The 14,430-nt window shown below is 40.4% G+C and overlaps 1 protein-coding gene across 4 annotated transcripts in view; it reads left to right on the plus strand.

Annotated features, from left to right (window-relative positions):
• Positions 1-10,088, plus strand: part of CHD2 (chromodomain helicase DNA binding protein 2) — a 120,301-nt gene extending 110,213 nt beyond the window's left edge. For all 4 annotated transcript variants that reach the window (XM_077473075.1, XM_077473076.1, XM_077473077.1 and 1 more), the window contains one exon: positions 488-10,088. In XM_077473075.1, coding sequence (XP_077329201.1) covers positions 488-800 — 313 coding nt within the window. In that variant the 3' untranslated portion in view covers positions 801-10,088. The remainder of the gene's footprint in view (positions 1-487) is intronic.
• Positions 10,089-14,430: the final 4,342 nt, after the last annotated feature.

Raw genomic sequence — 14,430 nt, forward strand, 5'->3', positions numbered from 1 at the left:
GATCTGTCTTACGATAATCGGAACGTGTGTACGGGGCATAAGAAAGAAAGGGAGGGAAGTGTAGGGGAAAGGAGAGTGGGAGGAGAAAGAAGATTCCACAGAACAATAGGGCATCAAGAGCCCAATAAGTCCAAAAGTAGAGTGCTGTCTAAGTTCAGGCATTATTGAAGGATAGCCACAGACTCAAGACTTTCAGGAACTTAGCATGGGTATCGTTCTAGATTGAGGTGAGCTTCTCATGAACCATGAGTCTTTGCTTAACTTCCTCAAAGGGGATAAATGGTTGGCACCAGACTTTAGCCAATGTCTGACAAGCAGCGAGAAATAAAACCCACCAGTTTCCTCTGATTCCTGGAGATCCTCAACTCATTTTGAACTTCAGATGAAGTTTAGGGAGATGATAAACTGTTAATATTCAGGTATCTATATTTTGGAGGATATACACAGATCATTCCAAGGTATTTATGATAATTCTCTTTTTTTGTAGACATCATCATGACAACAAGAGGAGAAGATCAGATGAATTTCGTCCTCAAGGTTACCATCAGCAGGATTTCAGAAGAATGGGATCTGATCATCGCCCACCAATGGAATATCATGGACAAGGAACTTCAGATCATTACCGTTCATTCCATCCAGAAAAACCTGCGGAATTTAAAAGTTCTTCCCAGCAGTCCTCTACTCTCTCAGATCCTCGTTCTCCGCCAACTCAAAAATCCCCTCACGTTTCCAAATCCCCCATGGACAGATCATTAGAACAGAGAAGTACGGACTACAATTGGAACAGTCGAAAAACATAGGACACCTGACCTCAGAATTCTAACGAAAGCCCACAATGGCCACTGGCTTAAAGTGGTCCTTGCTGCTATAGACTAAGCTCATTTTGAGAATTATGGGTTCTGGATAACCCACCCTATAAAATGGCTCATTTTTCTAGCACCCGTGCCATGTGTGTGAATCCATCAGCTGTTTCTATCTAACATACACTTGTTGTTGAAAGTTTTTTTTTTTTTTGTTTTTTTTTAAACATTTCAAGTATTTACACCTTCTAATATGTTGGCAGGAACTGGGTGATATATAAATTCTTTCTGGAAGAATGGGCACTGTGAGCATGGTCACTTTGTAATTTCAAGGCCTCGGAAATGATGGAATCTTGTGCGGTTGATGTGGCTCGGATGCTGAGGTGTTTGGTCGGAGTTGCTGGCACACATTGGACTTTCAATGTTGTATTTTGTCATTAATGGATCCCACTGTTATAAAGACAGGGTCGCTTTGGCTACAGCTTGAAGAGGTTTACAAAGAGAATTATTATCCAAACAGGCAGCTGGGGCCAATCGGGAATATATTGTGTGATCTGGACCCGGTGACAACCCAGATGTGAGCATTTTACAATGTCAAGCCAGAATTTCCAGCTGTCCTGAACCCTTTGGGTTAGGTCACACTTCCTAAAAATTGGAGATGTAGATCATTTAACTTCTCATGAATTCTTTTGCACAAAATGTGGCCACAGTGCAAAGCTAAGAAGGCTTGAAAGTGCAATCAATATGTAATGCCTTTCTATCTATATCAGTACGGTGGGAAACCAGGTACACCATGAAAGAGAGACCTCCCCATCTTGTATTTTTGTACATAATATTTGAAACAATTGTAGATTATGCAAGACATCTTTAAGATCACTTGCTATATACCACCTCAGTGTTCTTTAAATACCAAAAAATACCATTCAGGGGGTGCAAGACTTCAGTATCGGCTGTTTTATGTACACATTGGACAGATTTACTGTGCAAGTATCAGCTTTCATTTAACAGTTCTTTATGACACTCAACATTTGCTAAATGAAATATGCATATTAAATTCAATATTTAAATTTTCTAGGAATCGCCAGAACGGTTATTTTTTTTTTTTTTGATGGTCATTTCTAGAAATATGTACTTAAAAGTCTATGTTTCTCTTGTTGGAGACTTGTTTCCTGGATGTCTCTTACATGCTTCAGAATGAAGCCTAATTATATGTAACCAAAATGTGTGTACTGAAATTTTTTAAGACTTTGACTCTTACTCTGCATATGAAATTCTTTCTGTAGCTAATGACATGCCCATGCATTAATAATGGTGTTGAGTTGGTAAAATTCTTCAGCAGAGATCACGTGTCTTTTTTTTTTCCCCCCCTCCAAAGGTCTTCCCAAACAATTTGCCAAAATAATGAGAAATGAAAATGGAAGAAATCTGAATTCCAGTATTGGGCACTTAGTAATTTTTATACCTTCTATGACTTTTTGTAGACATGCACCCAAAATTCCCAATTGGATCTGAGCCAAAGAGCTCAACGACCATTTATGACATACAGACTCGTATGTATACAAATTCCTATACATTTATAAAAGTATGAGTTGGATTCAGATTCAATAATTCCATAAAATGTCATACTAGGCCAGTGATGGCGAACCTTGGCACCCCAGATGTTTTGGAACTCCATTTCCCATGGTGCTCATCCACTCTGCAGTGCACTTGAGCATCATGGGAAATGTAGTTCCAAAACATCTGGGGTGCCAAGGTTCGCCATCACTGTACTAGGCTAACCTAAGTCTCTGCATATATTTTGTACACCTTGGCATGCAAACCATGAGGGTATTAAATTCATTCTTTGAACGCAATCTGGCTAAATCTTGCATGTTTGGCTAGTATGATTTTGTGGGAACAGATATATAAATCAACTCAAACAACATGAAATTGCTTGTTCACAGTGAAAAATATTAGGTATAGAAAAATTAAAACCTACTTGCCAACTAAGCACAAAAAATGCAGCCATATGCGCAAACACATTAAGCCAATAAAGGAAAATTAAAGTGTATTTTCACTTTTGCGGTCAAATTTGAGAAAACCCCGACTATATGTTTGTGTCCCCATTCACACAGCATACTTGTTCTTTTTTTTTTTTACCTTTTTTAGATGTTTTTCATGAGCGTGTGTAATGACTGACTGCAAGGTTTTTTTGAAGTCTGTCCTCAATAAAGTGGCTCTTCACTGTATCTGAGCACCACAAACTAAAAACACAATTTAACCCCTTGCCGAACCGGCCCACGTACGTTTACTGCGGATTGGTGGTTTCTGTGTGCAGAATGCCATATAGGTAAGTCATTCTGCACTTCTGGGTCTGGGGTGCTCGTGCCACCGGCGACCCCCTTCCACTGTGATTGGACACAGCGGGAGCCAATCAGCGGGTCCAGTGGACCCAATGTCCGCTGGGACCCACCGATCGTTCCTGAGAGAGGCAGAATGGCGGTCTGCCTATGTAAACAAGACAGATCGCCATTCTGTTGTTAGTAGGGAAGATAGAGATCTGTGTTCCTGCTTAGCAGAAACACAGCATTTCTGTCTTCCCACAGTTAAAGCACCTCCCACACAGTAAAGCCCCGTGCACACGGAACGATTGTTGGCCAACTAAGCAACTGATTTTTGTAAAAAGGGCGTGTACCTGGATCTTGTCTTTCATACTAATGGTACACAATTGTCGGCCAACAAACATGAATGTAGTGATGTACTACGAGGAATTTCAGCTCTTGAGCGCCACCCTTTGGGCCCCTTCTTTTAATTTCATGGGCATTGATTCCGAGCATGCGTGTTTGTACTTTTGACATTTGTGTACTGACCATATGAAAATCAGACAACAGAGCGTTGTCGGCCGAAAATGTACTAGCCTGTCATCCAACATTTCTTGGCTGAAAGTTGGACACCTATTGTCAAAAGGAGTGTACTAACGGCCAGATTTTAGGACAACAGTCTGTCCACAGACAATCCCCTGCCAACAATCACATTGTGTGTATGGGGCTTTAGAAAGCACTCCCTACGTACATAATTAACCCTTTTGATCGCCCCAGATGTTAACCTATTCCCTGCCAGCGTCATTAGTACAGTGACGGTGCATATTTTTTTTTAGCATTGATCACTATATTAGTGTCACTGGTTCCCAAAAGTGTATCAGTGTCCGATTTGTCCTTCACAATGTCGCAGTCTTGCTATAAGCCGCTGATCGCCCGCCATTACTTGTAAAAGGAAATAAATAAAAATAAACCAAAATATCCTAGTTTGTAGACACTATAACTTTTGCGCTAACCAATCAATATATGCTTATTGGGATTTTTTTTACTGAAAATATGTAGCGCTAAACATATTGGCCTAAATTAAATAATTCGATTTTTTTTTTATTATTATTATTATTATTATTATTATTGGATGTGTTTTATAGCATAAATTAAAAAATATTGTTTTTTTTTTTTGTTTGATTATACCGCAAAAAATAAAAAAACGCAGAGGCGATCAAATACCACCAAAAGAAAGCTCTTGTGGGGGGGGGGGGAAAGGACATCAATTTTATTTGTGTTGAGCATCGCACAACTACGCAATTGTCAGTTTAAAAAACGCAGTGCCGTATCGCAAAGAATGGCCTTGGTCATGAAGGGAGGTAAACCACCTTGAGTTGGTTAAGTGGTTAATTAATTTTTAATATTCAAAGCAAACCCCCCCATCCATCCATCCATCCATCCATCCATGTCTCCATGATTTATTTTGTTGGGAAATCACTTTGAAAAACAGCTCCCTAGCATTTCTGGCCATGGCCATCTTAAGTAAGGACAAATGATTCATGTAGCATTTACTTCCTGGAATCCATTTGTCCTTTATAAAAAAAATAGAAGGTAGGTGACGCCTCTTGGGAATCCGTTTATCCCAATTCGGCTGCAAAAGAGGAAATACACTTCTAAATAATGAAATACACTTATAAATAATATGCATTTCTAAAAGATTGGTATCTGCAAAAGATTGACTTTTATAACAAAACACAAATTTAAAAGGAAACTATTATTATTATTATTATTATACATGATTTATATAGCGCCAACAGTTTACGCAGCGCTTTGCAATGTATAGGGAGGGAAAACACAATTAGTACAATACAAAAGGTACAGGAGGGCCCGGCTCATAGAGCTTACATTCTAAAGGGAGGGGGTGGTGGTACAAAAGGTAACATATGCAGAGAATGATTTGATGGAGGTTCCAAATGTTTAAGGCTGCATTCAAACTTAAGCGTCACTTTTGAGCATTTTTATTTTTTTATTTTTATTTTTTTTAGCTTTTTTTTTTTATTTTTTTTGTGGAGCAGAGTTGCAGGTTTTTGCAACTTTTGCTAGGTGTTCTGCTTTAGGCGTTTTTCAACTAAAAGGAGGTGTGGATTTCTGCTGAAAAAGAGGCAGAGAGCTGCTTTTTGAGCAGAAAACGCTCAACAAAACGCTTAAAAAAAAAAAAAAAAAAAAAGCTTATGTTGCGCTTTTCAGGCAATTCCATTGATTTCTATGGACACGAAAATGCTCAATTCTGCTTGCAAAGTAGCTCATGTACAGAGAGGTTTTTGCTTGTTGAGCGTTTTTGAGCTACAAAACGCTTAAGTGTGAACAGGGCCTAAAAGTAAAAGCTCCACCGAAGTACCCTGCTGTTACCACGTTCACCAAAAAAAAAAAAAAAGCCTCTCTTGCACCCCTCTGAGTTTAGCTTTTCTGGGTAACAGAGGTGATACCAGACACTTTATATTGCCGATTCTTAGGTAGGACTATTCAAGTTTTAAAATGGCTGATGCGTTTTATTTTGAAAACCTGAACAATTATTGTTCTCTTTTGGTCCGTTAAATTAACCATTGAAAACATTTAGTTATATCTGTTTGATGAGGTCAAAACACAAATGACCTGTTGATCCTGCCAGAAATCTTGTAAGTGGATAACTTCCTGTGCTCTGTCTTTGCTTAGCATTATCAGAATTGTTCCCAGGTATCTCTTTGGACTACAGAATACCTTTTCCCTTATGTTATGGAGGAGAGCGAGGTGTTCTGTAGTCCTTTCCTAAGGTGGCATTGCTGCTCCTTCGCAGATACAGTATGGTGAGTGAGCTTTGTCACCTTAGGGTCGGAAGTGTATTACCAGCAGGGTCACTATGTGATAAAGAGAAAAAAACAAAAAAGCTTAAACATATGAAAACTAATACAGCCACTAGATTTATGGACTAATAAGATTCAATATATTACATTTGAGCTCCGACTTTAAGTATAAAAGATTTAAGATTTTGAAGATTAAATTCCATTCCTGAAATAGGGATATCAAAATGGCTTCTCATTGAGTCCCGCTTATATGACTTACCCCTGTTACTCAGTATTATGTGCTTAATCAGTTTCAGGAAAGAAGGACATTTTTTCTGTTCCAACTATTAGAATTTGCACTTTTCCATTGTATTGAGGTATTTATGCATAGTCTGGTATTACTACATACATTATTATCACTTTATGAGTGCCTTAGTAATTTAGTCTTTCACAGTGTTGTAACATAGTGGTGCCATCTATAATTGTCATCTTCATGGACAGGGGTGTTTTCTCTTTGTACTGTACAAATGCCCAATGAGAGAAGAGATTGTTTTATAACCTACCCGACCAACTTAAAGTTGAACTCCAGGTTTGATCTGTATTGCATACTTGCATGGGTCCAGCTTGGCACGGTGCAAGTCTGCAAATCTCATACCTGAAGGACCACTGGTAAAGTTGATTGCTCTAGTAGTCGGCACTACTACATTGGTAGCCCCCATCTTCCCGGTCTTGTGCTGGAGTGGCTTTCCTTCTGCACACTGACCACGGGGGAGGGGGGGGGCACTCTCGCTATTTATATACAATCATTCTTTGAATGGGGACAGTGCTGAGTGAGCAACCCACTGTGTTCAGAGCGTCGATCTTTCAGTTCCTATCTGTGCAATCGCCAAATAATGTGGTGTCAGCTTCCTCCATGGTCCATCAGGTATGAAATGAGGCAAGATGGCACAGCTTCAAGCTCCATGCATATTTCTTAGTTCCCACACTTCCCCAGGACCTGAACGAATAAGCTCAAATTGGGTAAAATGCACCAGAGGGGGCGCGGCTTAGGGTGGGCGCTATGTATGGAAGCTGGTAAACCCCAGGGTGTGACATTTTATAGAGTGCTGCTTCATTTTCTGCCTTGTTAGTGGTATGAAATGGGCATATCTACCTTTTTCAAGCTCTGCAATGCAGGTAAGATGCGCCATAGGGGTGAGGCTTAGGGTGGGGACTATATATGGAACCTGGTTGCATTGAATAAACCCTACTGTGTGACATTCATAGAGTGTGGCTTCATTTTCTTGCTTGCTAGGTATGAAATATACATACCTACCTTGGTCCAAGCTGCTCAATGCAGATAAAATGCGCCATAGGGGTGAGGCTTAGGCTGAGGACTATGCCTAAAAGCTGGTTGCATTGAATAAACCCTACTGTGTAACATTCATAGTGTGGCTTCATTTTCTACCTTGCTAAGTATGAAATATACATACTTATCTTGGTCCAAGTTGGACCAAGGTAAGTATGCAATGCAGATCATACCTGGAGTTCAGCTTTAACCTGTCTTGCAAACCACCCCCATTGTCCAGCAATACAATCTTCTTAACACAAAGGGACTTCTTTATGGTAGTAGTACTGTGCCCCTGCATATGTGGCGAACAAACACTATACTTTCCAGCAAATGTGTTTTTTTTTTCCATTCAACTCTTTTTATACTTCTCCTATATTGGACATTTGTGGAGTATGCTAAAGTTAAATATTTTTTAATTTATATTGGTTTTGGGACATTTAAATGTTCAGACATTTAGACTCCGCTATGGTAGTTAAAGCCATAGTCATAAAGCTCCGCACGTCACATTATGAACTAAAAGTCATTGTTAACAGTAGGGACGTTCTGCTTTATTTGTCATATTACAGGATACCTAATACAGAATATATTAGCTTTAGGACATGCCTTCATTAATGACCGTACCGGACACACAGTAACCTGTACTATACAACTGTAACAGGTAATCCACAAATATTTTCTGCTATATTGGATTTGCAAATGTGCTTTTTTTTCCCCCCAGACCAAAGCTGATGTTTTCTGACAGGCCAATAGCTTAGATCAGAGGTCTCCAAACCTAAATGAAGGGCAAGTTTAGTCTTCAGGCGTTTGGATGGCTGGACTGTGGCTAGTGCGAGTAAAAAAAATGCATAATGCCTGTGGTCAGTAGGAGAAGGAATAATGCCCCACCATTGTTATTAGTTGGAGGAATAGTGCCCCACCATTGGTATTAGTTGGAGGAATAGCACCCCATCGTTGATATTAATTGGAGGAATAGCACCCCATCGTTTGTAATAATTGGAGGAATAGCACCCCATCGTTGGTATTAATTGGAGGAATAGCACCCCATCGTTGGTATTAATTGAAGGAATAGCACCCCATCGTTGGTATTAATTGAAGGAATAGCACCCCATCGTTGGTGTTAGTGGGAAGCATAGTGTCCAATCGATAATACAAGTGGTGCTGGTGTCAGTGGAAGAAATTGTGTTCCATCATCTCTGTCAGTGGGAGGAATAGTTCCCCACTGTTTTGTCTCTGGGAGGAAGCTCATTGTTGGTATCAGTGGGAGGAATAGTGCCACAAGGACCACATACAGGCAAGAAAAGTGGGAGACCACTGGCTTAGATAAAGGCAATTATTCAGTAACCTACTACACTAGTATGACTACTAAAGTCTAAAAAACAAAACTTATGAGCTGATGGTCTCCTTATAACATAGGGGATATCCAATGTCTCTTCTGAAATAAAATAAATGTACTTCCCTGCTCGTAGTCTTCGGGAGAACCTATACTGAGCAACGCATTTCCAACACATTGCTTGTGTGACGGGATGAATAAACTCCCACAATGGCCAATGAAGGCAGCCAAAGAGCCGGAACCCAGAAGAAGCCAAGGAGAAAATGCTGGCGCCAGGACGGATATCACCGACGTAGGACTATTGAAGCAGAGGTTGGTATGGCAGGCTGTAGTTCCGCTTCAAGTGTGTGTAAAGGGTGTCTATACAATAGTAGATTTATTGCTTCAACTGATTGTTAGACAGGCAGCCCATAATCAGATTTGGCCATTCATGTACAGTTTATAATCAAATGCAAAAGATTTAACCACTTGGATTATGTTGGTGATAATAATGGAAACAATCAATGATGTAGGTTGGAGGTAATGGAAACAATCAATAGGTCAAGGAATGGTGTGGTCATATGTTCTTCCAAATCATCTGAAGGTCCTGGATGGGGAGTGGGGACACAAATTTGGAGCCAGAAATGTGTGGATACATAAATTAATACGTGTGTCTGTGCTTTAAATGCAGATTTTAAGCTCTTCTATGTTGAACTCATGGAATTAGCAGTGGATATTCCGTTGACGGTCTTTATAGACTTTTGTATCAAGAACTAAATCCAGTCTTTATCATGTGCTTGTAATGACTAAAAGCTGGATATTTAAAATACAGATGCACAACTTACCTTCAGGGCTTATTCACACCATGTCCATTGAGTTGAGTTTTTTTCGCACACCAACGCACATCCATGGCGTGACTTGATATCCATGTGCCCTGTTCACGCTATAGATATGCGGAGGTGTGCAGAAAAATGAAACTCAACAGACATAGTGTTAACAAGGAATCTGTTGGAAGGCTTCAAGCCTTTCATGAAAGTTTCAGTTGGAAGCGGCCATCTCCTGAATTCCCTTTCGACATACAAGATCTGGGCCAATGAAGCTAAATCAGTTAATGGTGTACAATCCATAATGGCTACATCTCGCCACACATTTCCCTTTAATTGGCAAGGCATGCCTTTAGTCTTTGTTACTGATTGAAAAAAAAGTTTATGAACCATGAAGGATTGATGCACCGGGGGGCAGATGTTTTGTGTGTTTTTTCTTTTTTCTTTGGACTTGTCTTGATTTTTCCTAATATATCTGTAACCCATCTTCTTTGCACAACGTACAGTTGAACTAACCTTACAAAACGCAATCACCCTGATCTCTCTGTACAGATATGAATGGGAAGGCGTGTAATTATTAATTTATTTGGTAAAAGGCCATTTCTCTTTGTGATTTTCCTGTGTAAATAGTTTGTTTATATAGTATGTATTCAATTTTCCTACAATGTAAAACTGCTGTACTTTTCATTCTTGTATATTAAAACGTGATTGAGTTTTTCAAACAGCTGCTATTTTTTTTTTTTGTGTGTTACTTTTGTATTGGATTGGAAAAATTAAAAAGCAACGTGGAGTGCCGAGATTCCGATCAAAGCAATTATTTCTCTAAAAAGAAATTTCCAAGGAAAAACAAATTAACACAGAGGGATCCCCCACCTAATGTTGAGTCCCATCAGATAGATTTTTTTGCTTGCCACAGAGAATAATTGTATGTTATAACTGCAGCATAAAAACAGGGTTTACCTGCAGGTGGTACTAGTAAAATGTGACACTGCAGGCCTCAACCTTTTAGAATACAGTAAAACCTTGGATTGTGAGCATAATTCCTTCCAGAAACATGCGTGTAATCCAAAGCACTTGTATATCAAAGTGAATTTCCCCATAAGAAATAATGGAAACTCGAAAAATTAATAATAAATGATTCGACCAACAACCATTTATTCATAAGTCCTTCAGTTTCTAGTCCATAGAAAAACATTATAGCAATGCGATAAGTTGTGTAACCATAAAATGTCCATCCACAAGGAAATTAGAAGCAAAATCCAGCAGGAGCTACAGAGTATAAAAGAGAAGAGAGGCACCTCTAATATGTTGATAAATATTGTACCTTCATTAAATGTAACCATTTTGCTACATTTAGAGGCGCCTCTCTTCTCTTTTATACTCAGTTGTGACGTGACCCTACTTGTATATCAAGACATTGCTTGTATATCAAGTCAAAATGTATTTAAAAATTCTGCTTGTCTTGCAAAACTCTTTCAAACCAAGGTTTTACTGTACCCAGTGACCATAGGATTAATGGATTCAAGGAATATACAAAATTAGCAGATGTATAACTAAATATCACATGCTCTATTAACGTAGCTTTCTAACTATATCTTGCTGTATGCTATCTCCCCACAACAATTACCAGATTTTCTTGCTGACCTGGCAAAATCTCTCTCCCAGGGGGTGATTGCGCTATTTCCAAGGTAAGAATTGTTCCAGGGTTTCTACTTGCCCCATTTTGGACCAGAAAGCACCTTTTTGTAAAAAGTTCCATATACATGTAGTAAAGTCCCAGGTCCCTGGAGGCCTAATGGTGACCTCCAGAGTCAGGGACAGCTGACATCCTTCAGTGTAGAGTGGGTTGCAAGGCATGGTAAGTGTAATGCTGCATACACATGATCGGAATTCTCGTCGGAAAAAGCTCTGATGGTTTTCCCGATGGAATTCCTACGGAATTCCGCTCAAGCTGTCTTGCCTACACACGGTCACACCAAATTCCGATCATTTATAACGCGGTGACGTACAACACGTACGACAGGACTAGAAAAAGGAAGTTCAATAGCCAGTAGCCAATAGCTTCCGTCTCGTAGTTTTCAAGATTTTTGGCGTGTCGGAATTGCATACACACGATTGGAATTTCCGATAGAAAGTTTTTCTGTTGGGAAAATTGAGAACATGTAGTCAATTTTTGGCCTTGCGGAAATCGAACAGCTAGATTCCGATGGAGCATATACACTGTCGCTTTTTCCAATGAAAAGCTCTCATTGGTCTTTTTCTGGCCGGAATTCCGATCGTGTGTACGTGGCATAAGATTTATTGTCTCTTAAACAGAACTGTAGGAGAGAGGGTTAGGACCAGGACACCCTTAGGTAGATGTAATGTTAATTGGCAGACTCCGAGACTTCTATAGGTAGACAGCTATACAGGTGAAGGCCTCCAGCCAGACACCACTTCTGTATAGGTAGGATCACCTATTTGCAACACGAACAGTTCTCAGCTTTCCCAACACGCTTTCATGGTGGGTCTTCACTCAACAAACACCCAGTCTTTCACTAGACTTCAGATCCACTAGTCACTGGATCCCCTGAGCTCTTCCACTTCAGTACTCTGTATCTTCCCCACGCGTCACCCCCGCTTCCCTGCTGGGTCCCAGGCTTGGCACTCACAGATACTCATCATGCTTCACCCCTGCTGACATGTTAGGTCCTTGGCTTGGCACTCACTGATGCTCCACCAGCATAACCTCTGTCGTCCTTCTGGGTCCCTGACCTTGATGTTCAAACGCCATCTTGCTCTCCACTCTTGCATGAGAGTTCTGGGTCTTATGGTGGCCTCCTTCGATGCAGTCCACTTCGCCCAGTGAGAGACAAGAAGGCACATTCTTTGGACAGTCGTGCGTCTGACATGGCCTGATGGGTCTTAAAGTTGGCCCGGCCAAATCCTTCCTCCAACTGGCCTCAAAGATTCTCACAACAGATGCCAGCCTGGCATGAGTGCAGGGCAGTGGTCACCAACTCTGTCCTCAGGACCCACTAACAGGCCAGGTTGGCAAGATAACTGAAATACATCACAGGTGATATAATTTGCTGCTCAGTGATTGCCGTATTCTAGTCCACATCTCCCCAAGGTAATACATAAAACCTGGCCTGTTAGTGGGCCCTGAGGACAAGGTTGATGTCCACTGGTGCAGAGGACTTGGTTGTCATATTAAGCCCATCTCCTGATGAACATCCTGGAGCTACAAGAAATTCTGTTTACCTTCCAACACTGGACCTCTTGAGAACATGGTCATTCAAACCAGGTTCATTTGGACAAAGCTACAGCAGTGGCACACATCGATTATCGGGGTAGAACTTGAAGTCGCGCAGCTCAAATTTAAAGACCAGATTCTGTATTTGGCAGCACTTTACACTCCACTTTACATCTGCAATGCACGTTTCAGGCATGGGAAATTATTTCTAAGGACCTCATTCACACTGGCGGTGCCTACTGCCCTTTTAACCACTTCCCGACCAGCGCATGACGATGTACGTCGACAGAATGGCACGGGCAGGCATATTGGCGTACAAGTACGTCCAATCTTCAATGCCGCCCTGCCATTGGGAGCGCGTCGCCGGCGGAGCGCTCCCGTGCTGGTCGGGACCCCCGTGAGTCCGGTCGCGGGACCCACGGACTCGATCGCCGCGGGCATCCCCGCGATCGTCTCACGGAGCGGCCGAATGGAGGAAATGCTGTGTAAAACAACATTTATCCATTCTGCCTAGCAACTAGTGACGCTGATCTCTGCTCCATGTGATTGGAGCAGAGATCAGTGTTCACTAAATGAAAGCCCAACCCCCCCACAGTTAGTAACACACCCCTAGGAACACTTAACCCCTACACTGCCACCCACTGGTTAACCCTTTCACTGCCAGTGTCATTTACACAGGAATCACTGCATTTATATAGCAGTGATTACTGTATAAATGACAATGGTCCCAAAAATGTGTCAAAAATGTCCGATGGGTCCCCCACAATGTCGCAGTCACAATAAAAATCGCTGATCGCCGCCATTACTAGTAAAAAAAAATAATAAAAAATTATTAATAAAAATGCTGTAAAACTATCTCTATTTTGTAAACGCTATAACTTTTGCGCAAACCAATCAATAATCGCTTATTGCAATTTTTTTTTACCAAATATATGTAGAAGAATACGTATCGGCCTAAACTGAGGGAAATTTTTTTTTTTATATATATTTTTAGGGGATATTTATTATAACAAAAAGTAAAAAATAATGCGTTTTTTTTCAAAATTGTCGCTCTATTTTTGGTTATAGCGCAAAAAATAAAAACCGCAGGGGTGATCAAATACCACCAAAAGAAAGCTCTATTTGTGGGAAAAAAAGGACGTCAATTTTGTTTGGGAGCCACGTCGCACGACCGCGCAATTGTCAGTTAAAGCGACGCAGTGCCGAATCGCAAAAAGTGGTCTGGTCTTTGACCAGCAAAATGGTCCGGTCTGTAAGTGGTTAAAAATGATCCACGGTGGATCTCTCTTCAGATGGCCATATAACAGTGGCTGGTAGGCCAGGCAGGAGGTGCTACATACATAAGGTATTTAATGGAGAGCAGCTTCCTTTTTTTTTTTTTTATTGATTGGTAATGGAAAATGGACTTTATAGGCACCACTGCCAAAAAAGAACAAATTTTATTTATAACAATTCACTTATAAATTCTAAAATAACATATAAAAAAAAAAAACTGTAGCAGCCTACAGTTTGGAAACTTGATATCTCCAATGGTAGCCGCTTGAATCAGGGGTACGAGACCTGAAAACCATGATAACTAGAACACGGCTGTAGAGATTAGATAGTAGCGTTGGAAACGGCTCTTGAGCACATTGACAGGACTAATCTGGATAATCTAATAATCTAATCTAATACTGAAGCCAGAATTATTGTTGGTTGGTAGGGGATCAAATACATGTTTTACTCACTGAACTGCAGTTCAATTTATAACATTTGTATTGTGTTTTTCTGGTTGATATTCTGTCTCTACGATTTAAAATACACTGACAATAAAAAGTATAGACCCTTAATT

Source organism: Lithobates pipiens, unplaced genomic scaffold (assembly GCF_037356315.1).
Source record: "Lithobates pipiens isolate NorthernLeopardFrog02 unplaced genomic scaffold, aLitPip1_a1.2 Scaffold_8, whole genome shotgun sequence".
In the NCBI taxonomy this organism is placed as follows: domain Eukaryota; kingdom Metazoa; phylum Chordata; class Amphibia; order Anura; family Ranidae; genus Lithobates; species Lithobates pipiens.